This window comes from Diadema setosum, chromosome 10, assembly GCF_964275005.1.
Source record: "Diadema setosum chromosome 10, eeDiaSeto1, whole genome shotgun sequence".
NCBI classification, from domain to species: Eukaryota; Metazoa; Echinodermata; class Echinoidea; order Diadematoida; family Diadematidae; genus Diadema; species Diadema setosum.
The window spans coordinates 31121204-31142037 of record NC_092694.1 but is presented as its reverse complement, the minus strand read 5'-3'; the positions used below and the strand labels follow the sequence as shown (position 1 = coordinate 31142037).

At 39.3% G+C, this 20834-nt stretch overlaps 2 protein-coding genes and 1 long non-coding RNA gene across 3 annotated transcripts in view; 2 read left to right on the top strand and 1 right to left on the bottom strand.

Annotated features, from left to right (window-relative positions):
* LOC140233670 (uncharacterized) overlaps nucleotides 1–20834 on the top strand; it is a 173559-nt gene that overhangs the window by 94530 nt on the left and 58195 nt on the right. The gene's annotated exons all lie outside the window — the stretch shown is intronic.
* LOC140234488 (uncharacterized) overlaps nucleotides 1–20834 on the top strand; it is a 35659-nt gene that overhangs the window by 9088 nt on the left and 5737 nt on the right. The window contains exons 2-5 of the mRNA XM_072314532.1: nucleotides 3396–3470; nucleotides 4049–4129; nucleotides 7674–7757; nucleotides 10998–11164. Of these exons, the coding sequence (XP_072170633.1) occupies nucleotides 3396–3470; nucleotides 4049–4129; nucleotides 7674–7757; nucleotides 10998–11164 (407 nt within the window). The remainder of the gene's footprint in view (nucleotides 1–3395; nucleotides 3471–4048; nucleotides 4130–7673; nucleotides 7758–10997; nucleotides 11165–20834) is intronic.
* Nucleotides 14506–19279, bottom strand: LOC140234230 (uncharacterized). The gene is made up of 4 exons (XR_011901606.1): nucleotides 19149–19279; nucleotides 16243–16426; nucleotides 15631–15796; nucleotides 14506–15012 (listed from the first exon to the last, which is right to left on the bottom strand). It is a non-coding gene; the product is annotated as an uncharacterized lncRNA (long non-coding RNA).

Genomic DNA, 20834 nt, shown 5'->3' with positions numbered 1-20834 from the left:
CATAAGAAATGTGTTAGATTTTTATTCACTGAAATATCAGAACAAGATATTTATACCCGTGTAGGTCTAATTGTTAAGCATCAATTTACCACTGAGAAAAAAATGTGTTCTGATGATAAAAACCTAATCAGGGTTCTAGATAAAACTGAGTGAATGTTGTTGGCCTATGTGGAAATAATTGACTTGAACAGATTATTTCTTGTGTCTTTTCGCCTTGTAGGTGAACGAGACATATTGCATCATGCGTGGTTGCATTGCATGATGAATGAGAAAATGTGTAAGGTAGCCTCAGAAATTGCTGGATTAGTTATTAGACTATTACAGGTGTCACATTATTCAGTCTAGAAGACTGAAAATGATCTGATTCCCAACATTTTTGTGTGTATCTGTGAAATAATTCCAATTAACCCTATTCGTACAGAAAAAAAGGTAGGCCTAAGCCATACCAATGACCAATTTTCTAACCTATTCAGTGCATGTGTCAGTTGTGAAGAAAATCACCCACAATAAATGTTACAACTAAGTCACATTTGAAATTACGAATACATGACAAGTTGTACTGGTAATAAAAATGAACTATTGGTTAGATCCAATGCAAGTTTAGATATAGCATGGTACCTGGTACTTCTCTAGCCTACTTGTGTTTCAAATCTTTGAAGAACTAAAAAAAAAAATAAAAAAAATAAAAAAATGGGTTTGCCATGAAGATTGCATTTCTTGGCAATGTGCATGAAAAGTTTAAGATATGTATTGAATTACATGTACATGTAATAACACAACCCGTTTGTGTTTCGTGTAATTGTAATCAATAATTGAGATTTCGTTGATTTTTTTTTTTTTTTTTCTACGTACAGGTAGCCCGACCAGGTCACCAGACGCCGTGCGAAGCACGGTAGCTACAACTGTAACTGCGTACTGGGCTGTGTCCTTACCCGGAAAAGTTTCTACGTACAGCTACAGGCACAGCCCAGTCGATCGCTGTATAAATAGCCCGGCGTCTGGTCGGGCTAGCTACGTAGTACCGCGTTCACCTATCCCGCTTTCGGTACTCGTACTTCTCAATGAAGAATCTTGTAATGGAGTTTGATGGCTTTTAGGATACGTAGCCTACCGAGTCTTCCGACGATAGAACTATCTCTCATAGTATCTTGGAAGAAGGACATGTGAATCAGAATCGGAGGATCTAGGAGTCCTTTGATTTTAGGTTAAAAAAATAGCGCTCTCATCAAATGAAAACACAACGCGAACGCATACACTCGTACACCGTGCACAGCATGCAAGATCGTACAGCAAGCTAGCTAGCTAGCTCTCGAGCTTGCACTGCTGCGAGTTATAGCAAGTGATGCGGCCAGCGCTCGCCGCCGCGCCCATAGGCACAGCCAGCCGTCAGAGCTAGCTTGCTCTAACTAACGTGCTCTAACTACTAGTATACAAATAGTGAATGGTCACGAGTGCAATGGTACGAGATTTCGCACGAGGTGAAAGATAGAGGCGCTCTATTCAACGAGGCGAAGCCGAGTTGAATAGTGCGCCTCATCTTTCACCGAGTGCGAAATCTCGTTCCACTGCACGAGTAAAGACCATACACTATTTGATTTATACAACGTCCAAGTAGATCTTTTTGGTCTAAGTAGGCTTAGAAGTCTATATATGTATGAAAAATATAGCCATACTTACATGTGGATCCACTGCGATTCTCTTTCTGGCTTGTGCAATCAGCGTAGTATACAGGTCACAGCTATACTAGCGCTCATACACGTACACTAGCACTACATAGACCTACGTACGCGCATGCATGTACCGCACACGTACCTGCGCTAGCTGCATGCGATCCCCAATATGCAACACACAGTACACGCAGTACCGTACAATTTCTCGAACCGTGGAATAGAACGAAAAAATCGAACCAAGTTGCACGCAAAAATAGAACCAAAATTGCACGGCGCGTTGAATGGAGTACTTATTTAATATCACGTCACCAACAATCCTCCAATCAAATTACAAGGATCTACTTGGACGTTGTATAATACAGCTGTAGTTCCGCAGCTCACTCGGCATGTTGGCTTGATTTCGCTGTAAGTTGGCTTGATGTCCGCAGTCAACAAGCAGTATTCCGCAATTCAAATACGTATCGCCATCGTATCGAAGGAACTTTTTCCAGAAAAGTATGTTTTGTTTTTCGCTTTTTAAAACATTTGAGAAGATTTCGATATCCAAGATATTTTGACACATGTTAAGTTAAATATCTACCTTTCATTTTATACCCAAAACACCTTCTCTTTCGCATGTTTTGCACAACCGAACACTCCTCCCCAGGCCCTTTAACCTGAGAAAAAACTATGGTTAAACTTTATGCAATAGAAAAACTCTGGTTAAAAATTCTTAACCAGAGTTTCTGGATTTAACCATGAAAAAAAAAAAACAAAAAACAAAAAACAAACTCTGGTTAAGGCCTTATGCAACAGGGCCCAGGAGTGCTGGTACATTTTTATACTCCAAAACTTTACTCCTACTAAACTAGCACTGACTAACGTTAGCACTGTCTATACGCTTTCATTTCTTTTAGGTTTCTAGACACTAACTTAGAACTTCTATTCTAGTCTAAATATAGTAGCAGTAACGATATTAGTATCAGTAACCAGAGCGTGTTGGCGGTATCTCTTTAATGAAACGTTTATCATACATTATGCAATCAGCACATGGAACGTGCGCTATTTTTAGAATATGGCGATCACGAACTGCGTATAATGACTGAAATAGGGCAGAGTTATCCCTGAGACCGAGTTAATCTGGATCCTTCTGGAATAAAAAAAGTCGGTATATACCTCAAAATACTCCGAAACAATTCATCATCCCGGCATATCGCGTCAGCCAGGTAAGTTTCTTGGTAGACTCTTTCGATTTGTATCATGTATGCATCAACTAATACTCTTTCTCCCACATTGGACCAAAAGTTTGGAAGATATCCCTGTCACTGATCGCCAGTCATCCTCGGTGGAATCACTTAAAACATATGTCAAACATGTTGAAGGAAAACAAAAAAGTGAAGATGTCATATTTCCTTTTCTTCTTCTTCTTTCTTTCTTTTCCTAACCTTAAAGACTTAAGGCGCCATGAGCATCTTTTTGATTGATTGTTGCGCTATAGAAGTATTCACTATTATTACTACATGTAATATTATTATTATTGTTTTTGTTATTATTATTATTATTATTATATTGCACGCAAATACATACATGAAATGGTGCAAGACGGGTTCTGAAACCCTTACCAGAACTATGTTTTTCACTTTAAACCTGGTTAAAACCATAAAGATAGTTAAACCAATATTTCACCATCCCGCTGGACCTCTCTCTTTCTCACTCTCTTTCTCCTATCATGTTCTTCTCTTGCAGGGAAACTCATCGGCTTATGTTCGAGGACCTTGAACCGTATTTTCATGCACTGGGGGATAGATTGAAGGAGGTGATGTGAGTATTACATTCAGATTAGGTCGAAAGCTTGGATGCTTTTATACATACTTCATTTGAATACATGGTAAATTAGCTCTATTTTCCTATGGGAATGGCTCTCAGTCTACTCTTGAAAGAAGCCACAGTTGATACAGATACAAACAGCTCAACTAGACTTGAAATTTGTCAACACTGACAAATTAGGTGATCCGATATATTCGGAAATAAATGTTATGACCTTTGACCCTAATTTACCTAGAAAAGACAGTGTCTGATGAAGTAGTTGTTATTTTATGAAAATATGTACTTGACATGGACTAAACATGTGCAAAATGTGGGGGTAAAAGGGCGTGTTTTTCTTGGAGCTATGAAGTGGAGCTTCATAGTAGGTCATGTGTGCTATAGTTGCGTAGTGCAATTTCAATAGAAATCAGACTAAACGATATTTATTGTTGCATGTATTGCAAACCTTAAGAGCCATGCCTGATTTTAAAAGTGTATTGTTGTGTTCAAATGAATGCCTTGTGCCCTCGTAATATTCTGTAATCGTGGCATTTATCGTAATTTGTTGTTGTCGCCTTGTCCTTGTCTTGCAGAATCTTCCCTGGCTCTTATCATTATTGGGAAGACAAAATAAGGGAACGCCTCTTTCATGGTCTAAATCGCGTCGAGAAATTGTGAGTTCTGCAGCCCAGTGTGTCTTTTGCCATGAAAAAAATACAAACAAACAGTGAAAATCAGTGAAGAAGTCACATGTTTGATAGCGTCTGTGGAGATCGATAGTGTGCACGCTTAAATGTTGGCATTAGGTAGAGGAAAGGCGTTTAGCTCCGAGACCATAGACAAAGGTTTGACATTGAGTTTAGTTTGTCTATATGTTACTTGACAAATTCAGCTTTGAGAACTCGTCGAAATATCAACAATTTTCGTCGGAGTCAAATTGGGTCAATTAAGGTCAAAATCAGAAAATTCCTTTGGTTGCTAAAAAATATGTATGAATCAAACAAGACCTTTTGTGATTCAAAGTAAAATTGTCCAGGCTGTTGTATCATTGGCCTTTCTTCAAGTCACCATGATCACATATGAGGGAGCTTTAGATTTTAGACGCGCGGACGTTCAAAGAGAAAAAAACATGATCTGAGCGTGCGCAGTAGCGCGGATCAAGTTACTGCGCACGCTCAGATCATGTTTTTTTCTCTTTGAACGTCCGCGCGTCTAAGATCTAAAGCTCCCTAATATGTCAGTACCGGCCGCACAGAAACGCTGTTAGTGGGAGGTTTGTTAGCGCTATCAAGTCACTAACAAATCAGCCACTAACAGCACGGGCAACGTGACCGCACAGAAAACGCTGTTAAGGGTTTTTTACACTTGTAAATTTTTGCTTAGTCCCGTACCAACGGTGGGGCTAAGGGGGGGGGGGCCTAGACCGTACTATCTGGCCCTGCAAAATAGCAGGGTTAGCACCGCAATTGCGGTGCCAAGCAAGTGAGTGTAAACAGAACGAAAAAATAATCCGGGGCTAAGCGACGGAGACGAAGTCCGACCCCCGCTGACCAATCAGAAACGAGGTAATCAAGTGCTGCCGGTGCGTGCGTGTACGTGTACAGTGCACAGCGTAATCATGAATATTCATGTGGTTTGGAAAGTCCGGGGCTAAGTAATACGAGTGTAAAAAGGCCAGTTTCCTCCTTAGCCCCGGACAAGAGATAGTACGGGACTAATTGGCCAGTGTAAAAAGCTGAAAAATTGGTACGGGACCAACGATAGTCCTGGGTCAGAGAAAGTCCGGGGTTAAGAAACACAAGTGTAAAAAGGGCTTTAGAGTGCTGTTAGACACGTGCGCTGTTACGGCGCTGTTAGTGGATTTAGCCTTGAGAGTTAGGCAAAATCTATGCGATTTGTGCGTAAAGGGATGCAGTTTGATGCAGCGATACACAACGCATTGTCTTTGTGAATGGCGTGAGTGTATGAGGGGATTTCACGCTTGTGATTTGCGCGTGTGCGACACAAAGAACAAATGAGAATTTCTGTGTATTTGTCACTGACTGAATCCTCGGGCAACTATGAGAATCTGAATTATGTCAGTACAATGTATGATTTTCAGACTATGAACAGGTGTAGGTCATTCATCGACAATGCTAAGCAACATTTCTCGATGCATCTTGTCTACATTGATTTAATACAAGATGCCATGCTTCAACAAGGAATTGTTGTCCACAACACAGTGGTGTTCAAGTTATTTGACAGTCTGTGGTTTAGGCGTCAAATGAGACATGCGTTGACCACAAACTCTCAATTCACATTTCAACACAGTTCGAGCACTGCTTTCGAGAACCGATATATCCTGAAAAATTCATTTTCCCTTATCTTGGTCTCATGCCGTTACCATCCGCAAAATCAACGTCTCCCGCAACCTGCCACATTCGCAATTAGTTTTCGGGTCAATTTCGAAGAAGGGTTACTTGGGAGACAACTAGAGCGCATACATTCAGCGCGCACGCAACAAGAAACATTATAGAATGGGTAGCGAGAATCCTGCAATCTGATTGGTCGAGAGCTATGTGCTCATTTTTACTGGCTGCACGCTGAGTCACAGTGGTAAACATGTTATCGCGCACTTAGCAAGAGTACGCGTACTTGTAACAAAGGTTCGCGCACTAAAGCAAGCGTTCGCGCACTCAGCTTGGCCATGCATCCAGTAAAAACTTATGCATGGCTGGCCATGCATCCAGTAAAAACGGTAAGTACGGGTATGCATGCCCTTTACGGAAAGCCAAAAGGAAATGCATCCAGTAATTTTGTCATCGGGTAACACGATAGAAAACTGGGTTTTTGACAAGAAAATTACCCATTCTATAAATCAAATGACGCACATGTCTTTTCGTGCGTCAGTCGGAATATAGTGTGCATGCGGTAACTATGGAATTTAGCCTAAACCCACTCGGCTTCGCCTCGTGGGTTAAGCATTCCATAGTTACCTTATGCACACAATTCCGACTGACGCACTCAGACCTGTGCGTCATTTGTATACTAACATTGCCACTATCAGTGCCCCTGGCACTGTTAGAGAGTTGATAAAACAGCACCACTGTTGTTAGCTTCTGTGCGACCTCGCGATGTTAGGCTAACAGCGCTGTTAGTGAATTTGACTAACAGCACGCTTCTGTCCGGCCAAATCGTCGCTATCAGCGCTGTTAGTGCGCTGTTAGCGCTAACAACGTTTCTGTGCGGCCGCCCCTGAATGTCACCCGTATTGCTGTAATTTTTTTTTTTTTTTTTTTTTTTTACGGCTAAATAAAGAACAACAGACACAAACTCTTTTTCTCTTATTTATTTATTATTATTATTATTATTATTATTATTTATTTTGTTTTTTGTTTTTTTGCATGACAGCGGCTTGTTGTTGGCTTAGTAGTCCTGGGCCCCGTTGCTAGAAACTTTGCGTTTAAACGCAACTTACAACTGATTGTCACTGGCCAATCAAAACCATTGTTGCATGCATGTCTTCTTAATAGAGCAGACCCTGAGCCAATCAGAATGGTTGTTTCAAAATTAGCAATTATTTGCAATTGATTGCAACTTTCTTGCAACGGGGCCCTGGGCGGTGTTTCATAAAGCTGTTCGTAAAGTTACGAACGACTTACGAGCGACTGATGATCAGTTCTTGTGCTGAATTATGGAAATTCTGATAAGTGTAGCACCTCAGAACTGATCACCATCGCTCGTAAGCTGTTCGTAACTTTACGAACAACTTTATGAAACACCCCAGGGTGTTTATTTTGGGGTAGTAAAGTTTCTGTAGTTCGTGTAATTGAGGTTTGTTATTCTGCTTTTTATGTATAATGGTAACTCTCATGCCTATAAGAAGTTCAATAGTATGTAATTTGGATTTTCAAGTTGGAATGCACCGTTCAATTGTTGCCTTTTTGTTACTCCCTCTCATTTCCAGCATTTACATAATAATATACTAAAAAAAAATAATGTTTTGCAAACTTTTAAATTTCGACTATGGCTCATTGAAATTTTGATTTATGCACTTATTTTCAGAAAAAAAAATCGTATTCGTATGTTTATGTAGGAAAATGAAGTGTCAATGTACATGTATGAGTGAACACGAATTAATGAATGAATGAATGAATGAAGGAAGGAAGGAATGATTGAATGAATGAAGATTCTTAAGTCGATGTAACTTATGGCCGCTGTACATCTATATGTCGTCAGATTTATCCGCGGAACCAGGGATCAACGGACGCCAGTTGGCTTGGAGGCAGCGCTAAAGGTGGATCTGCCAGCCTTGAAATCTATGTGAGTACTGACACAACGATAACGATTATGAAGATGGAAATGATAGTAACAATGGCAATGGCCTACATTATCATGACTATAGCGGTATCCAGTGCCACATACGGCACTGGCGGTATCTATTTAATGAAACGTTTATCATACATTATGCAATCAGCACATGGTCCTATCGGACACACTATACTGGAGTATACATGTGCTAAACAAATGCAGTACTAGCCCCGGTACATTTTTTTGATACCCCCAACCACGCACAGTGTGTATGGGGGTAGAAAATGATCATTCTGAGGTCGGGTGGCCGGTCGGTCGGTCGGGCGGGCGGTCGGTCCGTTGCAAAATCTTGTGACTCGAACTCCGCTCTCTCATTTTTTGAGCAATTGACCCCAAATTTGGCATGTGTGACTGTAATCAAAGGTAGATGTGTAAGACACAGTTTTCGTGGGTATCGCATAATGCGTTGCTATGGCAACGGCATATTTTCACAAAAACTTTTGGATCGAACTACTCTCATTTTTTGAGCAATTAACCCCAAATTGAGCATGTGTGACTGCTATCAGAGGAAGATGTGCAAGACACCTTTTTCGTTACTGCTGGGTAATGAGTTGCCATGGCAACGGCAAATAAAAAAAAAATCTTACAAAATGTCGTAAATCGAACTACTCTCTCATTTTTTGAGCAATTGACCCCAAATTGGCATGTGTGACCGCTATCAAAGATAGATGTGCAAGACGCATTTTTAGTTAATATTGCCTAATGCGTTGCCATGGCAACAGCAAATCTTCGTAAAAACTTGTGGATCGAACTACTTTCTCATTTTTGAGCAATTAACTTCAAATTTAGCATGTGTGACCACCATCACATCCAGATGAGCAAGATACCTTCTTCATGAGTATTTGATAATGCGTTGCCATTGCAACGGCAGATTTTCATAAAATCTTACAAAATGTTGTGGATCAAACAACTCCCTCAGTTTTGTAGCTATTCAGTTTGAATTTGGGATATGCGATCAATGTAATGTGTAGTTGTGCAAAACACCTTTGATGTGTGCGTCGATAAATCTGTTGCCATGGCAGCAACAGGGTGTTTTTTTTTTTTTTTACCAGTCATACAAAAATGTGTGGATTAACCTAACTCCTTCAGTTTTTAAGCATTTGACTAAAAAACTGGGACATGTGACCACTACGGTACGTAGATGTACATACTTACTCTTTCGTCATTGTTGATCAATGCGTTGCCATGGTAACGGCATATTTTGAATGAAAATCATACAAAAATATTGTGGATTCAGTTAACTGCCTCAGTCTTAGAGGATTTGACTTGAAATTTGGCACTCGTGACCACTGTGGTATGTAGATGTGCAAACTTAATCTTTCGTCAGTGCTGGACAATGCATTGCCATGGTAACAGCTTTTTTTTTTTACTAAAAAGTATACAATAACATGGATTCAGCTAACTCCCTTAGTCTTTGAGCATTTAGCTTGAAATTTGGCACACATAACCACTGTGGTACGTAGATAAGTAAACATAATCTAACTAATCGAAATATTCCATTCGACAGTTTGCGCTCCATGGTTTTTATGCCTCCACCACGAAGTGTCGCCGGAGGCATTACGCTTTCGGGTTGTCCGTCCGTCCGTGCACTCCGTCCTTCCGTCCATAATCAATTTTGTGGACAACGTATTAAAAAAAAACTGTTAGAAGTACCCCAATGAAACTTGGCGTGTATATGTATGAGTGGGCGAAGTTGTGCCTATCAACTTTTGGGCGCACGTGCTCAAGGTCAAAGGTCAAAAGGTGAAGATCAAATCCTCTAAATTTCACTATTTTCCCTATATCTATGCAATGTCTGGAGTTATTTTCTTGAAATTTGGTGAATACATGAACTACCAAATAAATATTCCCCGAGAGAGCTTTGGGTAACGAGGTCAAAGGTCAAGGGTCAAAGGTCAAGTGAAAATGTTAAAATTTCACTTTTTCTCCATATCTCACAAATACTTCAAGGTACCTCCTCATGGAACTTATATGCATGTACTGACTGGAAGTGGTCATGAATTTAGGGGGTCATGGGTCAAAGGTCAAGGTCAACTCATCAAAATGTCATTATTTCTTTCTTATCTATGCAATGCCTACAAGATTTTTTCTTGAAACTTAGTGTATGCATGTATTACCCAATACAGATTCTCTGGGCAGTTTCTTGTCAAAAGGTCAAAGGTCAAGTGAAAATGCTAAATTTCACTTCTTCTTTTAAAGGGGATGGCTAGTAACTGATCACTGGGAATCAGTGGGAATGCTGGGGATGATTGTTCCAATTCTTGTGGGATTGACTTAAGAGTACATTATATATACCTACTGTTGTGTGGAAATTATTTGCTTCATAACTGTCTCATATTCAAGTAATGTGCAGTTAGATGCCCCGTCACTATACAGGCATGCTAACCAGGAAACATTAAACTGCACATTATTCGAATATGAGACCATTCTGAAGGAAATAATTTTCACACAAGAGATATATAATGTACTCTTGAATTAATCCCACAAGGATCGGAACGACCATCCCCCAGCATTCCTACTGATTCCCACTGATCAGTTACTAGCCATCCCCTCTACACTTATAAAAGGGTCAAAAGTTGGGTGCAAATCCTCAAATCCCCAAATACCTGCACTCTTGGACAGTATAGCCATTCATCCAAATCTAGTTCAAGGAAAGTGAAAACTCAATGCATTTGTTACAAACCTATCATTTTAATATTTTGCCAGTTATGTGAAACTGTTATCACACATTGTCAAGACATTGTGCTATAGACCTATTCGGAGAACCATGCATTATGGCGAAGGCATACCAGTCGCCATAGCCACCTTCGTGAATTTGGGTTGACTCCCTCATTTTAAGGTGGGGGTATTAAACACATTGAGTGACGGGTAGATTATTTTGGGAAGGATTTCTTCTTTTATACTCGGAATCCCGTTATAACGAAGTCCAGGATTGATCCTTGGGACCATCAGTTTTCTTTCGCTGTATCGAAATTTCATTATAATATAACCGAAGAAATAAAGTGTATGAAGATGGAATTTGATAATTGTTGGACCTGCATTTTTGTTTCATTATAACGGGAATTTCGTTAGAAGCTTATTCGTTATAACGGGAGTTCTCTGTAGCTCTATTTTCCTAGATTGTATGTGAAACAATAACAAAGACGTTTGAAAATTCCCTCTTTGATTCCCGCCTTTTAAACTCTTCTGCAGAGAGTTACGGGGGAACACTCTCCTCTGTGATTGCACACTTCCCGACATCCTTGCGGAAAGGCGAATCTTTGTCACGGAAAAGTCCGGGATTTACCCCATAAAGAACTGCGACGAAGATTATTATTCGAGAAGGACGTTTTCTTTCGAAAACTTCCAAAAAGAGTGCGGTAAGGCAGAGCACCAGAAACTTGTATCAACCTTTTCACGCAGGAAGATTTCTTGTTATGTTTGCTTGAGGAAGGAATACATTCACTGGAGATTTTACTGTAAATTGAGATGAAATGATAAGAAGGTTACTACAGTGTAGGATCTAGGGGGAAACAAAGAACGATGTAAGATGAAGATAAACTACATCGTCTTTCCTAAATTGATCAAATACACTAATATCACTATATACGTAAATCCCCTTAAACAAAGAACGACAGAAAGAAACAAAACAAACAAGCCCTATCCATGAAAAATCAGTGTTGCAATTGCACGATATTTTCTACGATGTCATTCATACACTGTAGTAGGGAGCTTCAGATTTGTGACGCGGGCGTCTCATGGTTAAGACGACGATTCACTTTGGCTGTTTTCCTCTCTTCATGCATGTCATGCGTGTTGGAGAGTAGCTTAGTTTACGCGAAGACGCAACCCATAAAAAGTAATATGGCGCCCCGTATGGTCAGTGCATCTAATACTCGTAGCTCTCTGCGTCGTGAAATGAGTGAATTCTTGCGGTCGGCTACACGTCACTTCCGGTTGACTGGAGTGAAAACAAACAGCTTGCATGCGCTAAGCCTGCATAATGCGCATACTGCATGCTGTGCATGTGCGACGCGACGCGTATAACTTAAGGCGGACTCACACTGTGCGATTTTTACTGCGATGCGCTGCGCTGCGACAATGTGCGATATCGCAGCCTGTTGCACTCTGTCGCAGGTGCTGCGATGTATACCTCACACTGTGCGATTTGTGGCCTACAATTTACACCGTGCGCATGCGTACATCGTACATTATGGCACCTGTTCATCATAAAGAACGGTAACATGAATGAAGTCACTCGTGAATGTTTTGTATTTTATTATTATTGTTTTTTTTTTTTTTTGGCGACGTTGGTTTGTAAAGTAAATGTATGTTCTTGAAAGCTTGCTTTTTTTTCTTTTGGTTTGACTCTAAAGTAACTACAGAAATGACTAGATATGAATCAAATAACACTGTATATTCTAAGAAATAAAGTTAATAATGACAGAAAAATGCAATGCCATATTTTTGTATCAATTTGGATCACTGCCTGGATCAAAGCCCCCCCCCCTTTTTTTGGGGGGGGGGGGGGAGGGTGGGGTGGTTGTAGGATTCTTGATCATTGGAAATAATCATTTACAGCATATTATGCATATTTATGTCATTATAACGGGTAGAAATCACAGTAAGGGTGAAAATGTACTGCTTGGCGGAGGTCTGTATTCTCTGAATGCTTTTCTATGACTTTGATAGTGGAATTCTAATATATTGTGGTTTCTCAAGCACATAAAATGTGCTGACATATTTTTCTGGTTGGCCCTTGAAAAATTTACTCTTGTGTATGTAATATTACCATCCAGATGTAAGGGAATCACACTTATTTACAATATATATTGATTCACAAATAAAAACGTGACAAGAATGAAGATAATGATATATTCAAGTCATGAAATTAGATATACAATATAGATTAATTGATCACAATTAAAGTCAATTCAATAGTTTATTTATTTCCATCAACAAAAAAGAAAAAGAGAAGATGGTACAAAGTGGTACAAGCTGTTGGTTTGTCTTTATATAACATGACTACAGCTCTGCTGTATGCTTCAATTAGTTCAATACAATTGTACTGTCAAAAAAGGCCAAAAAAATGCAAAACTAGTAGGAAAACAATATCATAATTGTGCTGTACAATTCACATATACATACTCTAGTATGGATGTCATAGTTCTTAATAGTATCACACAAAGTGACCAAAAACATCAGCTTCCATTTCTTTTCCATGTAAACAATGAATAAATTCAGTCAACTTGAACATCTACAAGAAGTTCAGCTCAACGAGTTACCATTACAATTTGCACACGGCAACTACCTATGCCACTACAATTTCCCAAATAATGTAGCACAAACAAACAAACAAACAAACAAACCTCAGAGAGCAAATTGCTGCAATCTAACATACTCTACAAGCAATGTTTACAGTTAGAGTTTATGTACAAAGGTACATAAACACTTAATGTGAACATACAGTGTATTTTGGAAAATGCCAAAATGAAATTATCATACCAGCATCCGAAGGGGTGCTTGGAGATGCACTAAATGTGCTACTGGTCCTAATCCAGATTTTAAATCAGACACTGCATACACTGCAAAATACTGTGGCAAAGCAGTCATTTGAATTGAAATATATATATATATATTGAATTGTGTAAACCTTGTCAATTGTATACCTTAATAATGTAATATTATTACAGGAGATCTCATCTTCAACACTGTCCATTTTCTGTCCATCCCAGATTATGTTGGTGCCTACCTTAGACATTCTTTACAAGAAGAAGATGTGCTGGTTAAAATGTGTGGAAGAAAAAAAAAGATAAAAGGTTATAGGCTAGAGTACATGTATTTTTGGTTACACATTTTACTTTCCAGAATTGACTTATAAGCAAGAAATATACAATTGTGTTACCAATATCAAATAAGGGAGATACAAATGAATGGACATTGAATTGCTTTGAATGATAAGGGTAAGTGGCAAATTGTAGCCCACAATGTAGCAAAAACAACTATAACAATTTGCTGACTCAAACTCTCAGATGTTGAGTCCAGTAATAAATGTTATCCATTGATACAGATAGAGGTATGATAAAAAACAAGCAAACAAACAAACATAATTTTGTGCATGGGGGGGGGGGGGGAGATCAGTAGTTAAAATATGTATGATTAAAATACCATGCAGCACTTATACGGTAGCATATACTGCCTAGGAAAAAATAGCCAACTCAGAATGCTGTCTGCTGCATTCACATTACTCTAAATTCAGAATTGAAACTTGCAATAAGCTCTCACTTCCACATAGGCCGAAGGTGGTTTTTACTCTGCGCAGTCTTGTGAGTGACGAAGAAATATGATGTCATGTCACTACCACTTTTGCAACAGTACAAATCATGTACAACAACTTCAAGGTAAAACATCTCTTGAACTTCTGAAGTTTTCCATCGATTCAAAAGAAGTTTTGCTTACATGTTCAGCTCACTGCAAAATGTGTTGCCGTGGTAACAGCACTAATTGCCCTCAAAATTACGTAACGGCTTTGAGAACAGCTTTCTTCCCCAGTTTTCAAGCCATTAAAACAATGTTTAGCACACATGTTGAGTTTAATGTAAAGTTGCACAAAACATACAATTCTAAACAGCAGTGGAAAGAGTGTTGCTATTGTCTCTGAACATTGTAATGGCCCTCACAAATCAAACAAAATCTTGAGGAGTTTTTTCCCTCTCCAGTTTTTCAGTGATACAAACAAAACATGGTACATTTGTTGTACTTGATTTAAAGTTGCAGGATAAATTTTAAAGAGAAACTGGAAGTGCATTGCAGGAGTAACAGTGCATAATCGCCTTAAAATCATGACAAAACCTTGCACATTGAAATTCTTCAGCTGTTTGTTGTTATTTCAGAAAAAAAATGACTCACAGTGATTGCATGTAAATTTGACTTTTTCGAGAGTAGCTGTGTTTGTAGTTGAAATAAAACCATTGTAAGTTAACATCAAATGCATGTAAAATTCATGGCAACTTGCACTGATGGTCCAACATAAATGAAAGAATATAGTAAGTCAATATGTCAGTTTCTTCAAGTTCCACCTTCAGGACTGCCTGCTGTAGTAGCTGCCATTTTCTTGCTTTGAAAAGTCACATTTTGTTTCCAGTAAGTCCCAGAGAGACAGCAATGTCATCCCACATCGATCTTGCAGTTACAGGTGTAAGTGTTGAGGTGAACTGCATGACAAGGGCTAAACAAACACAAAAAAGAGAGCAAAAGGGAGAAAACAGGGGAAATATTAATTGTTACAAAAATGCATAAGGTTCCCTGTGAAGCAAATGTTTGTAGTTTAGGATGCCTCCAACTTTCCGCCCATTTGCTCACAGTGTTTACAGCACTTGAACTACATACATTAGCAACTGACAACCACAGTTGAGTCATTGAGTTGAGTTGTTATGAAGGTCCTCGACCATGGAATTGACTCTGGAATTTTATTTTTCTTGAGAAAGTAAAAGAACAATGTGGCATGGTTTTTTTTTTTTAATACTTAGAGAACTTACACCTGAATAATCCTTGTTGATGTGATAACTTAAAATCAGCAAATTTCGACAGTGATCTTAGATCTGAACCCCCTGACAAAAAGAAGTATCCCTGGCTGATAATTCTTTGAATAAAGCCAACTCAACAATGTTGTTTGAAGTATGTAAATCAAATTTGGAATTTTCAGATACACCCCAAATACATAAATATGTTGCACTTGTCTGTAGAGAGAAAAACAACAAGAAGAAGCATGTTTTTGTTTTTCTTTCTCTCTCTATTTGAGGTGTAAAGCAAACATTTTCCATTGCTGCATCAGCAGGGTACCTACTGCTGATAAAATTTTGGTTTCCTTTGCTTCTTGACTCCTCCTTATCTTCTTAGGTTTTGCTTTGACAGGTCCTGCATCTCCTTCTCCTGCTCCTTCTCCATCATCTTATGTGTAGCATTTCAGCCTTTGACGCCTTACTGGTAGAGTCTTTATCATCTTGTAATTCCTAGTAAATAGGAGAAAAAGAAAAAGAAAAAGAAAAAGAAAAAAACACACAAACATGAATACATATTATCGTATTGAATTAGAATAACGAAGAGAGATGCATTTCTCATATGTCTTACAATTGATTCATTCTTTCAGAGAGATGATGTTTTCATAAATTTCTAGAAATTGCTAACAATGAACTGTATTAGAAGTTCTATGAATAAACTATTCATTACTTTTAGGCTAGCATGAATGACATTTTTATTTTCTTCAAAATACTGTAAAGACAATTAAATTACACTTTTTGAAATAATTTCTTTCTTTCTCTCAACTTAGTGGGTTTTTTTTTATTGTCAAGCCACCATAAAAAGAAAAAGAAACTGATGTATTCACACATGCAGTCACATAAAAATTTTGGAAAGTATGAAAAAGTGTTTATTTTATCTTCTAGCACATATAATGTACCTCAGTCTCCAAAATTGGTAAGTGATCCTCTTGGCATGTTTGTCCTCAGAAATTGTAGGTAAGAGAGGGATTCATTTACTTCTGCAGGACAACCGGTTGCCAGCTGCTCCTTTTCTGCTCTTCCTTTTCAACATTGTGACAAGCTTGTGTATGAATTCCCTAGAGATTTCATTTTTATTCAGACCTGTTTAGGGTGACACAAAGGGACAAATATTTTTAGGCATTTATGATAATTACAGTAGACTCTAAATTTACCATTTGGGTAAAAAGGACAACATTTGGGAATGAATAGAGTTAACAAAAACATATAGTGATACACAAATTTATTCAATTATTCACCATTGTTGATCATTGGAAATAGCAGAAGCACTTGCATGTAACTCAGAATAACATCATAGAGGCTTGTACATAAGTGCTTCATAAATTCATATATCATAATCATAATTATTTCAGTCATTAATAAGTAGATGCTCTAAGATCTTAGGGCCGGAAAGCTAAACCAAATTACACTCTGCATTACATATAGTGTATTTAGTACAAGTATGTCAATATACATGAGTAACACATATGACGCATACAGCATTTGTTTCCTACAGTCTGCAATTTTGGATAATTATGATTGCCTTTGAATGATGTTTTATATTCTGCAATCAAACTGCAAGTACAATCTGTACACCTACAGATTGGGGCAGGGTCTTTGATGATTTCAGACTGAGAGTTCATTTTGATATACTTTGTTATGAAATTAAAGGGCAATTAAAGTTAACAGAGAGTATGACATGTATACCGGTACTACAGTGTACACTGTATAATATAGCCTTACGAAGTGCTGTGCACAGCACGTTTGTGACTTGCTGAGGCAGCAACGACAAGGCTGTGTTTATTATCAACACAGATTAACAAATGACGCGCTACCAGATAATCAAAATACTTTGTAGCACTAGTCTGCAGACCTGGGCATGAACATGTTACAGCCTCATACAGTAACACCTCTCAGTTTGGAGTGCATGATTGATCATCACATAAAAACTCGCAGTGACAAACACGGATAAAATGTTAATCACCTAGTGACCTACATGTAGAGAGGGTCACTTCACTGCATAGTTTGCAATTGTTTTGTGGGTGTGTGTTTCTACAATTCTAGACTACAATTTCCGTACAAATCTCCAAGAACAATTGATCTATCAAAGTTACCTCAGCTCCATTTAGGCCTTATTCTTAAAAATCTGGAGTGTTGTACTCCTGCCCTAGTTAGGCAATTTCCATGAGACTATAGACCCTATGTCTACTCTCCAAAAAAATGTTTGGGAGGATCCAAGAGCCGTCAAAGATTTCTTTTTTTTTAATGTCATTAAACTCCTGCGAACATATTGTTTATTTTTCTGTCTAGGATCTGGATTCATACTGCTTGTAACTATAGCAATGGATCTCAAATATACAATGTAGGTCTAACGCCTAGAGTTCTAATTCCTCTAATCGTTTAATACAAAATGTAAGCCTACGGTTCCAGACCACCAAGGTCGAAGCCCAGGGCAGGAAAGGCTAGCACAGCTACTGACAATCTAGATCCAGTAGGTGCCTAGGCTTAAGTAATAATCTACACTGTATTTCTGTAGTCATCACTAGCTTAACCAGAGTAGGCCTACCGTATGATTTTGAAATGATTTTTGAAATCCACGAGCACATTAAAAAAAAAAAAAAGGAAACCCATCTAACGTTAGTACCTTACGGTAGATCACCGTAAGCTATAAGGGACTAGAAACATTACTATCATTTAATGTTGTAGAACGGGTCTAAAACTAAAAAGAAGAAGCCTGCTGACTGCGAGTACTAGTGCCAACGTTAGTGCATGCTATGACTGCTACTGCCTAGTGCTTTATTAGATCTAACGTTAGTGCTTAGGGTCTAGACTTACCCCAGGACGCTCCGTGTAGACAGTTACACTGTCCTGTGTGTTGGGGCTGGTCACAGTTAAGCCTAGACTAGTCTGACCAGACAGACTGTGCACAGCACAGCAGTCGCTTTGCGACAGCGGCTGCATGTAGTTAGGTCTAGACAGACTAGTTAATCTATATATTACAGACTTAAGAATGTAGATTTCTAGAGATCTTTTATGGTGTACAGTAATTTTACATCTTAACGTTAATGGGCTAGGCTTTCAATATCATTATCAATATCCTTTCCTATCAACGTGTAAAAAAAATTATCTGGATCTCTCTAACTGTTGGCTAGCTTACTCTTTTTCAAAGTTAGACAGAAATCACGTCTAACGTTAGGCCCTAACGTTACTTAGCTGTTTACGTGTTAACGGTTAGTGTTCACGTCCACATCAGTCGATCCAGTGGCAGTGCAATACGCCAATATGGTCTAGACTTAGATCTAGGGCCTGTCCAGACCAGGGCCCAGAGGGGCCTAATTAGTACTAACGTTAACGTCAGTAGAAGTAGTAAATTTTATGTCGATTTATTAAAATTCGACTGGAACACGTATCAATCTAGATTAAAAAGCTACAATGTAGTCAGGCCTATACTATATGTATAGAACCACTTCTTCTAGGCCCACACACGTACGTATTTAACGTTAGGCTAAATACGTGTGTGGGCCTAAAATTAGGCATGGCTAGATATGGGTCTAGTTTATACTATACTCAGTAGGGCCTAGGTCTAGTATAATTTAAACATTAACGTTTGTAGATCAAACACTTTTTTGACTTAACAAGTTAGTCCAATTAAGGGCCAAGGCTATGCATACAGTAGGCCTACCGGTCCGGCGGTACGCACACAAAATTTTAACCAACCCACAGACTGTTTAATTTGCCCTCGTTCAAACTCTGTAAATGGGACTACGTATGGACAAAACAGCTGCGATGGACTCGAGAAGCCCATATTCATGGTAGAATTACTCACGATTGCATTCTAAGTCGTTGTAAAACTCCCTCCCCATCTCATCTTCGTCATCATGTTGAGATAGATCAGTAAGCAATTGTGGAATAAAGGAAGCATATCCAGCCAAATCTTGATCAGTATTTCTTCTACCGCCTTGCTCCACTGAAAGTTTTCGATCACCATCGCAAAGATCCTGCGATAAATTTTGAACATGTTGAAAATTCTGCGATGGGCTGCGATAGCTCAAAATCGCCGGTTATCGTATCGCAGAAATCCTCACACTGTGCGATTTCTCGTCGTGCGACATCGCAAAGGGTAAATCGCAGTAAAAATCGCACAGTGTGAGTCCGCCTTTATGTGCAACTCTACGCAGACATGGGGACTGTTTTTCATTATTCATTTTGTCATTTGTGCCATCATTCATGAGATACATGCATCATGTCTTGCCAGCAATATTCTAATAATCTGGATCCTGTCGATCGATCGGTCCCGGTATTTTGCCAAGTTGAAGGCAGTCGGACTGGACCTGTGCCCGTATGAAATCGCGGCAGGACTCTGGATCAACGACCCGACAAAATGGCCAGATGTCAAAGAGATTATACCACAAGAGGGCGTAGTCCAGTAGAGAGGCAGCCGCGCGAGGGAGCTGCCATTTTGCGTTGTGGGAGCCGCCATTGCACGGATCCTGTACAGTGGATGGCAGCGCACTGTTAAATGCGCTCGACTTGAATATTCGGCGCAGTGACCTTGCGTTGTTTTATTGTGACGTCACAATGGTCATGTTTAAGCGTCATAATGGTGCTGATGTTGTTTGATTTTATGGCGTGAGTGGGAATGTACGCGAAACAAACGTCATAGTGCTCAACCACTGTCTAGTCTACACCCAAGTTCCCACTGTTAATTTTGCGAACAACAAAAAGGTCTGGACTCTACTAAATGGTTCAAATGATATGGTATCATCGCAGAAACTAATATTTAAACAATTAACCACATTGCGATTCTGAAAATGAAAATGTGTAATGAAGAATAACATATCACTCCAGATATGATATGAGAAGATATGACTTGAACGTAGACTTAGATCCAGTGCCAGGAGCTGAGTGTGCGCTCCCTCTTCAATTTTGGACGCACTATTTGTACGCACGCGTATGGCGACTACTTACTCTATAGGTATAATCTCTTTGCCAGATGTGCAGTAGAACCTCTTTGAGTAGGCCCTACCCCGATATCTACGCATACTTAGTACCTCATAGAAACTTCAGGTAGGTCTATAGGCCTAACGTTAGTACTGTAGTAGGTTAGGGTAGGGCCTAATTTAGGGTAGGCCTAGGGCCTAATCCTTCCGCCCGCACAGCTACAGTAGTACAGCTTGCGCTAGCGCTCTGCTCGCGGGGCGCCCCGGCAGAAAACACGTACAGCGTTACCACTCCAGGCTCACGCGACTGTTTGTTTTCACTCCACCGCTATCCATGACCCCGTGACACGCAAAATACCCGGATGTCCGACCATGAGAATAGGGAGCTTTAGATTTTAGACGCGCGGACGTTCAAAGGAAAACAAAAACATGGTCTGAGCGTGCGCAGAAACGCGCTTCAAGTCGATCTATTTTTAGCTTGCGTCGCCTGAGTTTTTCACTACGCGTACTGGGCCCTGTTTCATAAAGCTGTTCGTAAAGTTACGAACAACTTACGAGCGACTGGTGATCAA